A 13,175-nucleotide genomic window follows, 5' to 3' on the forward strand; every position below is an offset into this window, starting at 1 on the left:
AAAATGAACAACATAACAATATAAGAACCCTAAGCATTTCATATAGTGAAATTGCTGATGTTTTAACGCAGGTAAAGTGCATTTGAGGCCTATATCATCTATTCTAGGGTGTGTCCTCGGCTGCCTACATTTTCAAACCATGCATTTACGGAATTAAATGTGTGGGAATTTTAATATTGTACAGCGGCTAGAATAATAAGAGACCTGAACACACCACCTTGGTGAAATTATATTGTTCATCCAGTAAGTAGAGCCACTCCTCAAACAGCGTGATCATAACATTTGGTGGCCAAGAGCATGGCCTCTCATTAATCTAAATGAGATGTGTTTGTTCCCTTTCTCAGCCTCTACACACATCCACACAGCTCCACAGTTTGTTTAAAGACATGCCACAGGCGTCTGCTCCCTCACGGATTTCACGGATGCAGGTTCCCACTCGGATATTATCTAACAGGTTGGGCGAGATTGGTTTTGTTTTCAGCTGTGCAACGGGGAATCAGAGGTGCACAGTGTTCTCCTGAGGGACTATAAAGCAGAGAGGGGAGTGATACACGGTTCCCATGACAACCTGACAGAATGGAGCCCTTGAAGCTTTGTCATGTGATGTTTGAGATCTCAAGGAAGGGACTCTGTGACAATTTATTACATCTATATGAACCATGTGACAACATTTTGGCTTTTCAATGATTTTAATCTTTTTGATTATGCAAAATTAATCATAATCATAACATAGTGGACGTTTATCTGCATGGTACATTTCAAACATAAGATTTCCATAGTGTTACTTTAGGATAAATCACTCTGATTTCTACCGATATTTTGACCTGAACTCATGTAAACACTGACTTCAGTAGCTTCAACGTATGACCCACTAGCCTACAAAAAGTAACCATATGGTATGTACTGCGCTCCATGATGACTTTTTGATTATTATTATATTCATCTTCAGACATTCCCATGTGGTTTGTAAGTTAAAATGATCTTTCAGCTGTCTAAGGGAAAGTAAACAGTGAAGGCGTAACAACAAGAGTGCTTGATGTGGGTCTATGGGCTCAGAGCAAACCTCTGAACTGGGCTGTGTGAATGCAGATGCACAGTGAGGGCTGTTTATTTAGGTGGCAGTGTGGCTATAGAAATAATTGGAAGATTTAACCCAGCCATCCGAGAAAGGCCAATGTCAGATTGGTGTCCTTACAGGGTCTGTCCAATTAAAACTTTTTTTTTTTTTTTTTAAATAAACTAAATAAAATACATAGAGCAGTGGCAGATACAATATCTCACTGCATAAGTATAACCCCTTTTATATGGCTATCAAAAGTTAGAGTTGGTAAAACACAAATCAATGTCACAGACTTTCAACTGGTGTCCTAATTTTGTTTTTGAACTGTTTATTCTGGTAACCAAGTGTTCATCATCCTTGAAATTACAGTCTTCATATTCCTTAGCAAAATTGTTGTCATAAAACCAAAAGTAGCATTTTTATTTTCAGTTTAATCTGCTTGAAATGTTATGCAGATCTGTATATATATGTGAGTGTGTTAAGCTCAAAGCATATAAAATATTAATTACTTATAAACATATTCAGTTCTATAAACTTTTATTTTCTTCCAGTTGTAATTCCCGACATTTGTGACTGTAAAGTCCAGATGTTTTGTAATTTCATAATTTATGGTTGCACATCTTAAACTGTCAAACGTTTGGTGTGGATAGTTAGCCGTGACATGAATCATTTTTGAAGACAGTGTTGTTTTCTAGTGGAGAGGCCACAAAAAGCTCTGTGCCGCCTGAACCTTTTTGATCATGGCATTTCTTCCCCTTTGGACTTCACGCTCTCCTCTTCCACATCTTCAATTTTCTCCCCGTCGTCTACATTTTCTTCCCTAAATCAGACATGTTGGGTTAGAAAATGGCTATATTGTAATTACATCGAACTTTTACTTGGCTACAGTATTTGTCTTTTCTTCACTAAAGACTGCAGGGCAAACTCAGAAAATTATGTAATATAATATGACCGAAACCACATGAAGTCCTTGGCTCTCATGCAGCAGTGCTATTCATAATTTTACTGGACACACTGGGATTACATAGTGGATGAACAAAACTTGCTAAAAATTCTCACTCTGCATACCTGCTATGAATGTTATTTTCATTGCTGTGGTTATTTACATCATCCTCAGATCTGGATGAGACTGATGTTCCTTCAGTTGTTTCTCCATTTTCTTGAACAAATTGCTCCTTAAGGCCAGCTTTCCTCAGTTTGTCTCTGTATGTCTGCTCTGCTTGAGCCTTTGCATTTCTCTGCCAGTTAAAAACCCAAAGTTATGCCACTGGAGATGCATGTTATTTACAATATGATGTAATGTTTAAGCTTCATGTCACGTACCTGTTTCACCTGTTCGAACAAATAAGGGCGTTCACTAACTCGTGCCTTCATTTTCCGTAACTCTTTCATGTAGTCTCTCGTCCTTTGTCGGTCAGCCACGCTTTATGTAAGAAAAAATTATACTTTTAGCCGCTGTGGCTGGCGTGTGTGGTCGTTGTGATGTGAGTCACAAAGGTTGCAACATTGCAAGAATGAATTGTCTCTCTTGACCAGTACTCACATATGGTGCTTTAGTTTTTCATTATTTACTTCCTTCAAGCTGCTGTGTGGGTCCATCAGCTTTGCATGGAGGGCAACTGTCTTCTTCATGGCCTGGGACCTCATTTGGTACTTCCTCAACCAGTCTGCACTCTCTTGATTCTTACTATCCCTCAACTCCATTGACTTTCTGTGAAGGTAAAAATATATATCAGTAGATCCAATCATTTAGTGTGTAGACATTTTAAAAAGAAAAAATGTACTATCCAAACTTCAACAGTCATGCCAAACTGATCCAGTTCACCTGATGGCCATGCAGCGCTTCCTCACAGCATCTGTGATGTACAAGGGGAGTGTGTCTGTGGACAGTGATGTTAAGGTCCCAAGTGACTTGCTTCTACTGAGATGACTTATTTTTGGTTCCTGTCAATGAGAGGAAAAAAACTTTTAAAACATTTTTCTTAGCTCAAATCAAAACAAAATATATTGCTTGACCACATATTGCATAAACTTCATTAATTTAGAATGAACTTAAAAACCTACAGGACGTGATGTGTATGCTTTATGTAAGTTTTTTGTGAGAAGACAGAACATAGGATAACTGGGTTTGTGGAAAAAGCTGTTCATTTGCTGTGGTCAAAGCCACACAAAAAGAAAAGAAAACATCTAAACATCTTAAAGAGTTATTTTTACTTTGAAATCTTAAGTACCATAGGAAAATGAGAAACCATTACCTGCCTCTATAATTGATGACTTATATAAGAGATTAAAAAAACAAAAACAAAGATTTCTAAACATTGCACCTAGTAATAATAGATTTCCTTCTTACTTCATCAAAATGACAGATTAATTGGTGAGATACTGATGGTTCTAGGACTTTACAGCAAGACTGCTGCCTGCACACACACAGTATACTTTATAGATTCCCTATAGAATAATGGTTGTCAGTTTTATTATTTTTTATGAGAAACCACACAGTAACAATCCCAATTCCCCAAGTTAAACATGTATTTACAATATAGTCATTTAGTGAGGGAAAAATATAACTATATATAACCACTGGTTAAATCAGATTTTGCCCATGAATGTCTGACATGGTCCATAAAATAGAATTCTGGTAATTGTATAATTTTAGGCAGAGCCAGAGATATATGAAAGGAAGCCAAACAGGAACTTTCACTGATCACAAAGTTCATCCTACCACTTTGGATCCGTTTCAATTACTGTTTTTCTTCCTTAATTACTGTTATAATTAATCTTACTCTGTAATGACAAATTTCAATGAACATATATTGGATTGTTTTGAAATATGTGATTAAGCTCATAAAAAAATATTGCTATTTGCACTGAGGGACAAAAAGTGAACAAATATTTTATGTTTGTTAAGTACTGCAGAAATGGGGCTTGGGTTAAAATTCATAAATTATGAGCTGGAAAAAGTTTGAAATAGAACCGTTTAAGGAAGGGGAATAGTCCTTCTTTGATGATGTCCTAGTGTACATATTTTAAATAGCTTTTCAGTTCCACATCTGAGGGAAGTGGTCTGAACCGCCTCAAAAATGACACACTTGACATAAAAAAACTTAAACTGTACTATAAATCTTTTATCATCAAACATATTGCTCCCATGGACACATAAAATAAAATAAAAATTGACCTGGTCGAATTCCTTTGTCACATTTTATGAAATAAACACTTCTTGGTGTTGAGGGACTTCAGGAATACATAGTAGACCATTATACAATCAGCAAAAAATGCATGGTAATCATCTGTCCTAATTAAACCAGTTTCTGTACATTTAATGCAATAATTACTGACACAGACCTTTTTAAACAAGAAAGGAGGTAATCAGCATTATTTATCATCTAGAACATTAGGGCCTTTAAGGAACTTTAACGGTTTCCTGTCATCCTTAAAAAAGAGAAGGGTATTGACTTGATTAAGAGGTGGATGGATGTGTCTTGAACATCCATCAAGCAGAGAAGATGTGAGAGACTTCAAAAAATGTGATGGAAAACTGAAACATGAAACCATCTGGACCTGGATGTCTCTTTCTTATGTAAATCCTCAAGAGACACTGTCTTCTAAAAACAGACATTTCCCTTCACATTTACTGATGTGATATTCTGAGAAGTAATTAAACCAAACTGCATTATAAAGAATGAATGAGTAAAAGCAACTAAATCTGATCTGAGGTGAAGAAAATGTTTTACCTGTGAGTTTTCTGGGCTCATCCTACTTTGCCTTGCAGGGAGAGCTGATGTCCTGAGGTAGAAGGGTTGACACTTTGTCACTTCTTTACTCTGTGTTCTTCTCAGTGCCTCTGTCTGCAAGGCCTTGTGCAACCTGCTGAAATCAGGGATCTGATGGATGATTTTTGGCTGGAAGCTCGGCTTCTCATCCAGGAAACCCAGCTTTTCTTTCCTGGTGTGCTCAGCAATGCGAAGTTTCGGGCTGCAGGACGAAGTGGAATTCTCCTGTCGCTCTGTTGTGTGAGTGTGGACGGTCCTGCAAAGGTCTGCGCAGAATTACAGTCAGATAAGGTAGAAGCTGTAGTCATGTTTCTGTGTTGAGTGTTTTAGACGCACTTTATACATGTATTCAATATGAAACGGTATCAATTTGATGTGTAACAGTTTAAACAATTGCAATGTGTCTCTCAATTACAAGCTATAAATTCAAGACATGTTCAAAGTCTGAAGAACAAATGTATTTTATATAGGGCTCTTCATTGAACTGCTCACAACTCATGGACAAATACAATTTCACAAGCAAAAAAAGTTGGGAAACAGTGGCCTATATCGGTCAGTATATAGTATAATACACTCCACTAGCCAGCATCATCCCATTTGGAAGGAAACACATCACACAATCAACCTACCTTTCAACTCAGAATCTAGTGAGTCATTTTCTACTTTGTGAAGAGATTTTCTGACAGTAGGAATCTTGTTCTTCTGATCCTGTGAGGCTTGGTTTAACGTAGCTATCAGCTTCTGCCTTTTTTCCTTTTCTCTTTCCTGGAAGCTGAAAGGTTTTTGTATGGAGAGCAAAAAGTTCTTTCTCTGCTCATGACCCTGCTTCCTCTCTTTCTCTCTAAGCTCAATCACCTCCTGATAGAGGGGCTGGGTAACATGGTTGGGGACTGGGACAGCACAGAACTTCTTCTGACATTCAGCCTCGGCCTCCTCCTCTTTGCTCATCTGTGTTGTTTTAAATAAAGCTACCTGTTCACATAGTTGTGTCTTGGTAGGTGTCAGTGGGGAAGTACTGACAGAACAATGCTTGCAGTTTGTTGGAAATACCCAGGCTGGAGAAGATGAGTTAGGCCTCTCTGACTGTCTAAGATGATGGGAGGTCTCTTTGTCTGAGGTCAGGCCAGATGTAGAGATGGATCTCCTCATTCCTACATCTCTGAAAAATCAGTAAAGATATTTAAGAAAATGGGTATATTATAATTAAAACAAAACATAAAGGACAATCGAGCAAACCTACTTGGGCTGACGGTTGACTTCTTTTTTATCACTGGACTCTTGGTGTATATCTGTTGACAGGAGAGCGTCCTGATGAATCCTCCTTTCCAACTCCTCTGTCTGTCTCTTCTCTGACTCCTGCAGCTGCTGTCTGAGGGCCTCACTGAGGGTCTTCAGCTGCTGCTTAAGCATTAACTCTGATCTGAGTCCATCTTCCAGCAAGGCCTCTAGCTTTGACATGTTTCTCTGACAAAAAAAAACAAAAAAGTAAAGTAAAGGAGAGAAGGAGTAAGGAGAGTAAAGTAAAAAAGTAGAACGTGGAACTTTGTTTATTCCTGTAAATTAAAAACAAAAGAAAATGTAATCATTAATCAAGGGGAAATACCAAACTTCTTATGTTTCCATTGTTACAGTCACTTTGAACATTTCCAATAATAGATTTTCACACAAAATACATGCCCCCTTTTTAAAATAAACAAAAAATATAAATTGTCGGGGCGTCTATATATGGGGCGCAGGCGCCCCATATATAGAGGCTATGGTCCTCGCTGCAGCTGGCCCCCGGTTCGACTCCCGCATTGGACGGCCCTTTCCTGTGTGTCATTTCCCCTCTCTCTGCCTCCCCATTTCCTGTCTCTCTACTGTCCTGTCCATTAAAGGCACAAAAAAAAGCCAAAAATTTTTTTTTTTAAAAATATATAAATTGTCTGCCAATACTTTCAACCACCTTAAAAGAAATGTGCACACACCTACACAAACACTGACACAATGACAATGACAGACTTAATGTTGACATTACTCTGAACATTACTGCTGCAGTGGACAGTTTTCACTATTTACTGACGTTTTACAAATATAATGGAGTGCTTGTATTTTACTTCAGTATTTCCATTTGATGCTACTTTATATTTCTATTCCACTACATACACATTACAAATTGACAAATTAGTATCAGGAGTGTAATAATCTCACATTTAGTAATCACAGGCCATTTTACTGCAGAACCACTACTCTTACTTTGATACTTCAAGTATAATTCTCTCATAACACTTTTGAACTTTTACTTACAGTAAGTAGAATTTTGGATGTAGGACATTTACTCGTCATTTACATATTTTCAGTGGTGGAAAATAAATTTTGAGGTAGCCTATATGTACGTTACTTGAGTATTTTCATTTTCTGCTACTTTATAATTCTACTCCACTACAATTCAGATTTGATAACTTTAGTTACTAGTTACAGATTAATAAGTATGTAAAGTAATTGAAGTCAGACCCACTTTTACCAGCTGCAAAATGAATGTGCACATTGATCCATCAATAATTATAATCCGACAATATAATTATTCTGAAATGAGCCATTATACAAAATCAGTACTTTTGGCTCTGATTTAATTCTACACTGTGATATTACTACTTGTACCAGAACATTTATATACTACACCTCTGATGATTGATCAATTCATCGAAAAAATAGTTGACCAATTAATTAAAAATTAGAATACTCATTAGTATTTCTGATAATATATACTATGATATTGCATTGATATAAAAAAAAGTTACACACTTCAAACTCCACCTCCAGTCAGTCTGTGTGAAGTAGTTACCATGGTAACCAGACCTCTCTCCTACAGCAGTGTATGATGTAGATTTAGTGTTAGTATTTACCGTTAGCTATGCAATAATTTCAATATGTATTTACTTTTGTAATTATATACAAACATAGGTTCTATTTTCTACCACTTAAAAGCACATTATAGCCGAAAGAAATCAACGAAATTCAACTTAAAAGCAATAATGAGCCACCAACCTGGCAAAAGACGAGTTTCAGGAAGTAGTATTTCTCTGTCGAGGCGGTTTCCAATATCTTCCCTGACAAGATGCACTGCAAGACTTTAGTGCACTTTAGATGCACTGCAGCTAAAGATGTCTGTTGTTTATAAAGTTGACACCGGGTTAATATAACACTCGAAACTAAGCAAGTCTTCTCTACTTGTACTCAACCGTCAGTTTTTGGTAGCATTAGCACCGTCGGCGGACAGGAGCGGCAGCACCAGCCGTGACGGACGTCTTCTGTGATTGGACGTGAAACCGGAAGTACTTCCTCTGGAGCGCTTGTCAACAGAACATGGCAGGATTACACAGCTGCTCTTATTAGGACACATTCAAGGGGAATCAACTGTCTGATTGTCATATGAAAGTATCCAGGCTTCCGGAGTTGGACTGCTCTCACCTATTTAATACGCGGCTTGTCTCATATGAAGACAGGGTGACGACTGAATAATGCACAAGCTTTCAAAGGCGGCGCTGGCCTGTAACGGACTTGGCCGGTGTTTTATAACAGAGAAGCATGTATCTGCTGTAAAAATCATCAGACGAGGATTAGTGTGCGCAGAACATGGGGACGATTCTGGCAAGAATGACGTTTATGATGTTATTATATCCGGGGGAGGGATGGTTGGATCTGCAATGGCATGTTCCCTTGGTGAGTGATGCCCTCCTAGCACTCAGTGACCACATTTCAATGTGTGACAGCTATTATCAACCTGTCCATATCAAAACTAAAGGTAATGTTAGACGGCAGTGTAAGGTAGTACTATTTCCATTCACCCAAACCAGAGAGTCATATAGAAACGCGCCACAGTTATTCTAAAATATATTAAAAAGTAATTCTAAGATGTTATGTAACAGGAAAAACATGGTGTAAAATGCCTTAATTAAACACTCATAGCTACACCACAAGATGTTAATAATCTTGTAAGAATGAGGCTTATTCTTACATATGTGCTGTCATCTTTTATACAACATTTAAATACTGACAGGCATGGATCCCAACTTGATGGGTAAGAAGATTCTGCTGCTTGAAGCGGGCAACAAGAAAGTGATGGACAAGGTCCCAGACATCTACAGCACCAGAGTCAGCTCCATCAGTCCAGGTTCTGCCACCCTCCTCAGCGGTACAGTATACCCTGTTATGACCTAACACAAAGAAACAGCAAGTTTTGTTGTGTTTGGAATGACAAACAGAAAATAAATCAAAAAGTTATTTATGTGGTGATTAGCTTCCTTCTGTGAGAAGCTTGTGGTGCCAGACTAGTAAATGACTTCCACAAGGTAAGCCAGGGATCAGACACTGTCCAGTCACCCGGGCTTAGCAGGGATCATATCTGACCTCAGTTGTTCCTCTTCACCTCTTCACCTGGTCACCTGAGATTTCTCCTGACACAGTTTTTATTTTTTTCATAGTTGTGAGTTTTTCTATGGCCCAATTTTGAACATAAAGGTATCTCTCAGCGTTATAGATTTTGGAAGCCAAGGAAAGGGAGAGTCAGAGATGCCAGGTAGTGTAAATTTATCTCAGCTTAAAGAACGTGTCTGTGAAACATATCCTTTGTCCAAAATTACCGTCTCAGGTCTGGAATCATCGAAAACTAGCTGAAACATGAACATCAGTCCAGACCTGTGCATTTTGTTATTGCATGGAATTATGCAGACAACAATCATTAGGTTAAATTACTTTGATTGTTGGACACTTAAGTCCATCCACATTTATCCTGACTCATGTCTTAAAATAACATCAAGCACAGCATGTGGTCATCTGTACAGTTCAGGGATAAGAACATGGGCAGCAACAAATACAGCATCTCCCCAGTGGGTCCAATGCAGCATGGTAATATTTTCAGGTAATAATAATCTTGAAAGTGAGAGACAGAGGCTAAAGTTTTGCTTAACATCTCAAATAAATTCTGCTCCTTTGCATTATGTTTGAATAATTTATATAAATAATAAATAATTTTACCCCTTAATCTGATTAGAAACCTTATCTGATTTTGACACTGAAATGTTGTCAGGGTGTTTGATAGGAATGCAGTGGTGCAGTGTGAAGGAGTTAATGTGAAACATTGTGCTTGGCTGTGACAGCATTGCCTCCCATTGGCACCCGCGCACCAAGTAAAGACATAAATTGAACTTGACCCATGTTTGTGGAACACTGCTACACTCCTTTGTAAAGTTTCCAGACTTGGCCACGTGTCACATGAAACATTACATGGTGCTTTAAATTCTTATTGTATTGATAATGTAGATCCCCACTACCACATAGTGTAGGCTAAAGTTCTAGTATTTAGCATTTCAGTGTAATCTCATCACATAATAGTCAATAGTCAAGTTTACCACAACTTTGTGTCCTCCTTTAAACATTTACAATGTTTTTTTTTAACAGATTGACTTTGACTCATTCTCCTGAACAGTCGAAAACACATCCACATCACTAGATTCACACCTGGCTGTTGGTCCCAGTGCAGTTCAGACTTGACCCTGATAGACCCACATTATCTAAACATATTCTATTTTTATTCTTTTACAAAAAATATTAAGATTCACAGAATTCATGTTTTGATTGTGTAAGATGACTGATATGATTAGGATTATTTGTAATACACTGGCATGCATTGTTGCACTGAATTAGTAATGTAATTGTTTTGATGTATTTGTACACACAGGTATTGGAGCATGGGAGCACATTACAGAGATGAGGTGCAAGCCATATAAAAGGATGCAGGTATGTTGATCTTCAGTGCTCTTTTTGTTTTATTGCTTTTTTATCTGTACAGTAAAGTGCAGTAACTGCTATTGTACTGCTAAGTCAAAAGTTCAGAAAAGTATCATTTCAAGACAGAAAAAAACTGGAACCTTCTGCAACACCGAACAGCTTCCAAAATCCTTCTGTTACACAACTTGATTTTTTTCCGCATATATCCTCAACACTTTCTAATTTACTGGCATACTATATGTATTTCTGCCATCCATCAATCATAGCACCATACAATTTGTGGAGAGAAAAATCTGTGACACTCAGCTTCTACTCAGTCATTCAGCGTAATGAACAAGCAACACAATACTGTATCATATAATCATGTATATGGCATATAATTGTTCACATTCAAATGGCAAACAGTGGTTTCATGTAACATGCATTTTGTTCATTCCTTTGTACAATTTATGCCTTTTCGGTAGCTATGCTGGCTCTGTGGCACACTGAAAGCCAAAGAATATAAAGTATAGTTTAAAAAAAAAAAAACACTGTCTCAGTCACCCGGGCTTAGCAGAGGATCACTAATCTGACCTCAGTTTGTTTCGCTCTTCACCTCTTCACCTGGCTCACCTGAGATTTCTCCTGACACAGTTTTTATTTTTTTCATAGCTTGTGGAGTTTTTGCTATGGCCCAATTTTGAATATAAAGGTAGTCTCTCAGCGTTATAGATTTTAGAAGCCAAGGAAAGGGAGAGTCAGAAGATGCCAGGTAGTTGATAAATTTATCTCAGCTTTTAAAGAACGTGTTCTGTGAAGACATATCCTTTGTCCAAAATTGACCGGTCTCAGGCGTCTGGGAATCATCGGAAAACTAGCTGAAACATGAAACATCAAGTCCAGACCTGTTGCATTTTGTTATTTGCATATGGAATTATTGCAGACAACAATCATTAGGTAAATTACTATTGATTGTTGGCACACTTAAGTCCATCCACATTTATCCTGACTCAAGTCTTTCAAATATGAGTGAATACAGGCATCAAGCCACCAGCATGTGCCCGTCATCGATGTTACCACTTCAGGGATTCCAAGAATCTAGAACTCGGCCAGCAAACACTAAGTACAGCAGCGCTCTCACCGCAGAATGTGCGGTTTCCGAACAGTAGACAGCCGATGCATGTTTGGCCTGGTAATCATTTCATGGATAAGAATAATGTTATTAGGATGCGTGTAAATGCTTATGAACAGTTAGAGATACCAGAGGCTTAAAGTTTATGCCCTTAACATCTCTCGCACAATATAATTGCGTCTGGCCTTCCTTGATCTGCATTATCGTTTTGAATAAATTCCTATGATAAGATATTTGATAAAATAATACATTTTTACCCCTTAATCTGCATCTAGAAACCCTCTATTCTGATTTTTGACAGCTGAATAATGTTGCTCAGGCTGTGTTTGTGATAGGAATGCACTCGTTGCGTGCGAGTGTCGAAGAGGGTATGAATGTGCCGTGAACGACATCCTGTTGCTTGCTGTGGCGCACAGCCCCTATTCTCCTCGCCATTGGCCACCGCCCGCCACCCAAGATAAAAGTGAATCACTTTATCAACATGTAACTTCCGTATCCGCCCGAGCTGTGATTAACTCAGTGGAACGTCTTACACGGCTACACCGTCCTTTGGAATTGCTCAGACGTGTTTATCACGACTCATTTCTGGCGTCTCACTGTTGTCACATATGAACCAACCAGTAAGAATCGTAAGCATGGTGCATCTTAAATTGCTGGTATTGACTTAGATACATGTGATGACATCCCATCCCTAACTAACCACAAGTAAGGTGTGCAGGGCTAAAGTGTCTAGTATTTAGCATTTCAGTGTAATCTCATCACATAATAGTCAATAGTCAAGTTTACCACAACTTTGTGTCCTCCTCTTAAACATTTACAATTGTTTTTTTTTAACAGATTGACTCTTGACTCATTCTCCTGAACAGTCACGAAAACACATCCACATCACTAGATTCACTACCTGGCTGTTGGTCCCAGTGCAGTTCAGACTTGACCCTGATCAGACCCACATTATCTAAACATATTCTATTTTTTATCTTTTACAAAAAATTATTAAGATTCACAGAATTCATGTTTTGATTGTGTAAGATGACTGATATGATTAGGATATTTGTAATAACACTGGCATGCATTGTTGCACTGAATTAGTAATGTAATTGTTTTGATGTATTTGTACACACAGGTATTGGAGCATGGGAGCACATTACAGGAGATGAGGTGCGCCATTATAAAAGGATGCAGGTATGTGCATCTTCAGTGCCTCTTTTTGTTTTATTGCTTTTTATCTGTACAGTAAAGTGCAGTAACTGCTATTGTACTGCTAAGTCAAAAAAGTTCAGAAAAGTATCATTTCAAGACAGAAAAAAAACTGGAACCTTCTGCAACACCGAAACAGCTTCCAAAATCCTTCTGTTACACAACTTGATTTTTTTCCGCATATATCCTCAACACTTTCTAATTTACTGGCATACTATATGTATTTTCTGCCATCCATCGAATTCAGTAGCACCATAACAATTTG

General features: G+C 38.0%; 2 protein-coding genes across 2 annotated transcripts in view; one reads left to right on the top strand and one right to left on the bottom strand.

Annotated features, from left to right (window-relative positions):
• Window positions 1–948: 948 nt before the first annotated feature.
• fam161b (family with sequence similarity 161 member B) lies at window positions 949–8,112 on the bottom strand. The gene is made up of 9 exons (XM_022750994.1): window positions 7,861–8,112; window positions 6,074–6,297; window positions 5,463–5,992; window positions 4,795–5,099; window positions 2,886–3,004; window positions 2,604–2,771; window positions 2,384–2,483; window positions 2,129–2,298; window positions 949–1,880 (listed from the first exon to the last, which is right to left on the bottom strand). The coding sequence occupies exons 2-9, from the start codon at window positions 6,289–6,291 to the stop codon at window positions 1,799–1,801; spliced, it is 1,692 nt and encodes a 563-aa protein (XP_022606715.1). The 5' UTR covers window positions 6,292–6,297; window positions 7,861–8,112; the 3' UTR covers window positions 949–1,798.
• Window positions 8,113–8,132: 20 nt separating this feature from the next.
• The window catches only part of coq6 (coenzyme Q6, monooxygenase), an 11,384-nt gene continuing 6,341 nt past the window's right edge, over window positions 8,133–13,175 (top strand). Inside the window, exons 1-3 of the mRNA XM_022750524.1 lie at window positions 8,133–8,535; window positions 8,873–9,007; window positions 10,553–10,611. Of these exons, the coding sequence (XP_022606245.1) occupies window positions 8,334–8,535; window positions 8,873–9,007; window positions 10,553–10,611 (396 nt within the window). The 5' untranslated portion in view covers window positions 8,133–8,333. The remainder of the gene's footprint in view (window positions 8,536–8,872; window positions 9,008–10,552; window positions 10,612–13,175) is intronic.

This window comes from Seriola dumerili, unplaced genomic scaffold (genome assembly GCF_002260705.1).
Source record: "Seriola dumerili isolate Sdu_G_001 unplaced genomic scaffold, Sdu_1.0 BDQW01000149.1, whole genome shotgun sequence".
Taxonomy (NCBI): domain Eukaryota; kingdom Metazoa; phylum Chordata; class Actinopteri; order Carangiformes; family Carangidae; genus Seriola; species Seriola dumerili.

Bases quoted from the DNA above. Each gene is read 5' to 3' on its own strand.
- fam161b (XM_022750994.1), bottom strand. From the start codon at position 6,291: ATGTCAAAGCTAGAGGCCTTGCTGGAAGATGGACTCAGATCAGAGTTA. The intron at 2,484-2,603 runs GTGAGTACTGGT...TCTTACATAAAG, and splicing joins GAAAAACTAAAGCACCATAT to CGTGGCTGACCGACAAAGGA. The intron at 1,881-2,128 runs GTATGCAGAGTG...TGTCTGATTTAG, and splicing joins GAAAATAACATTCATAGCAG to GGAAGAAAATGTAGACGACG.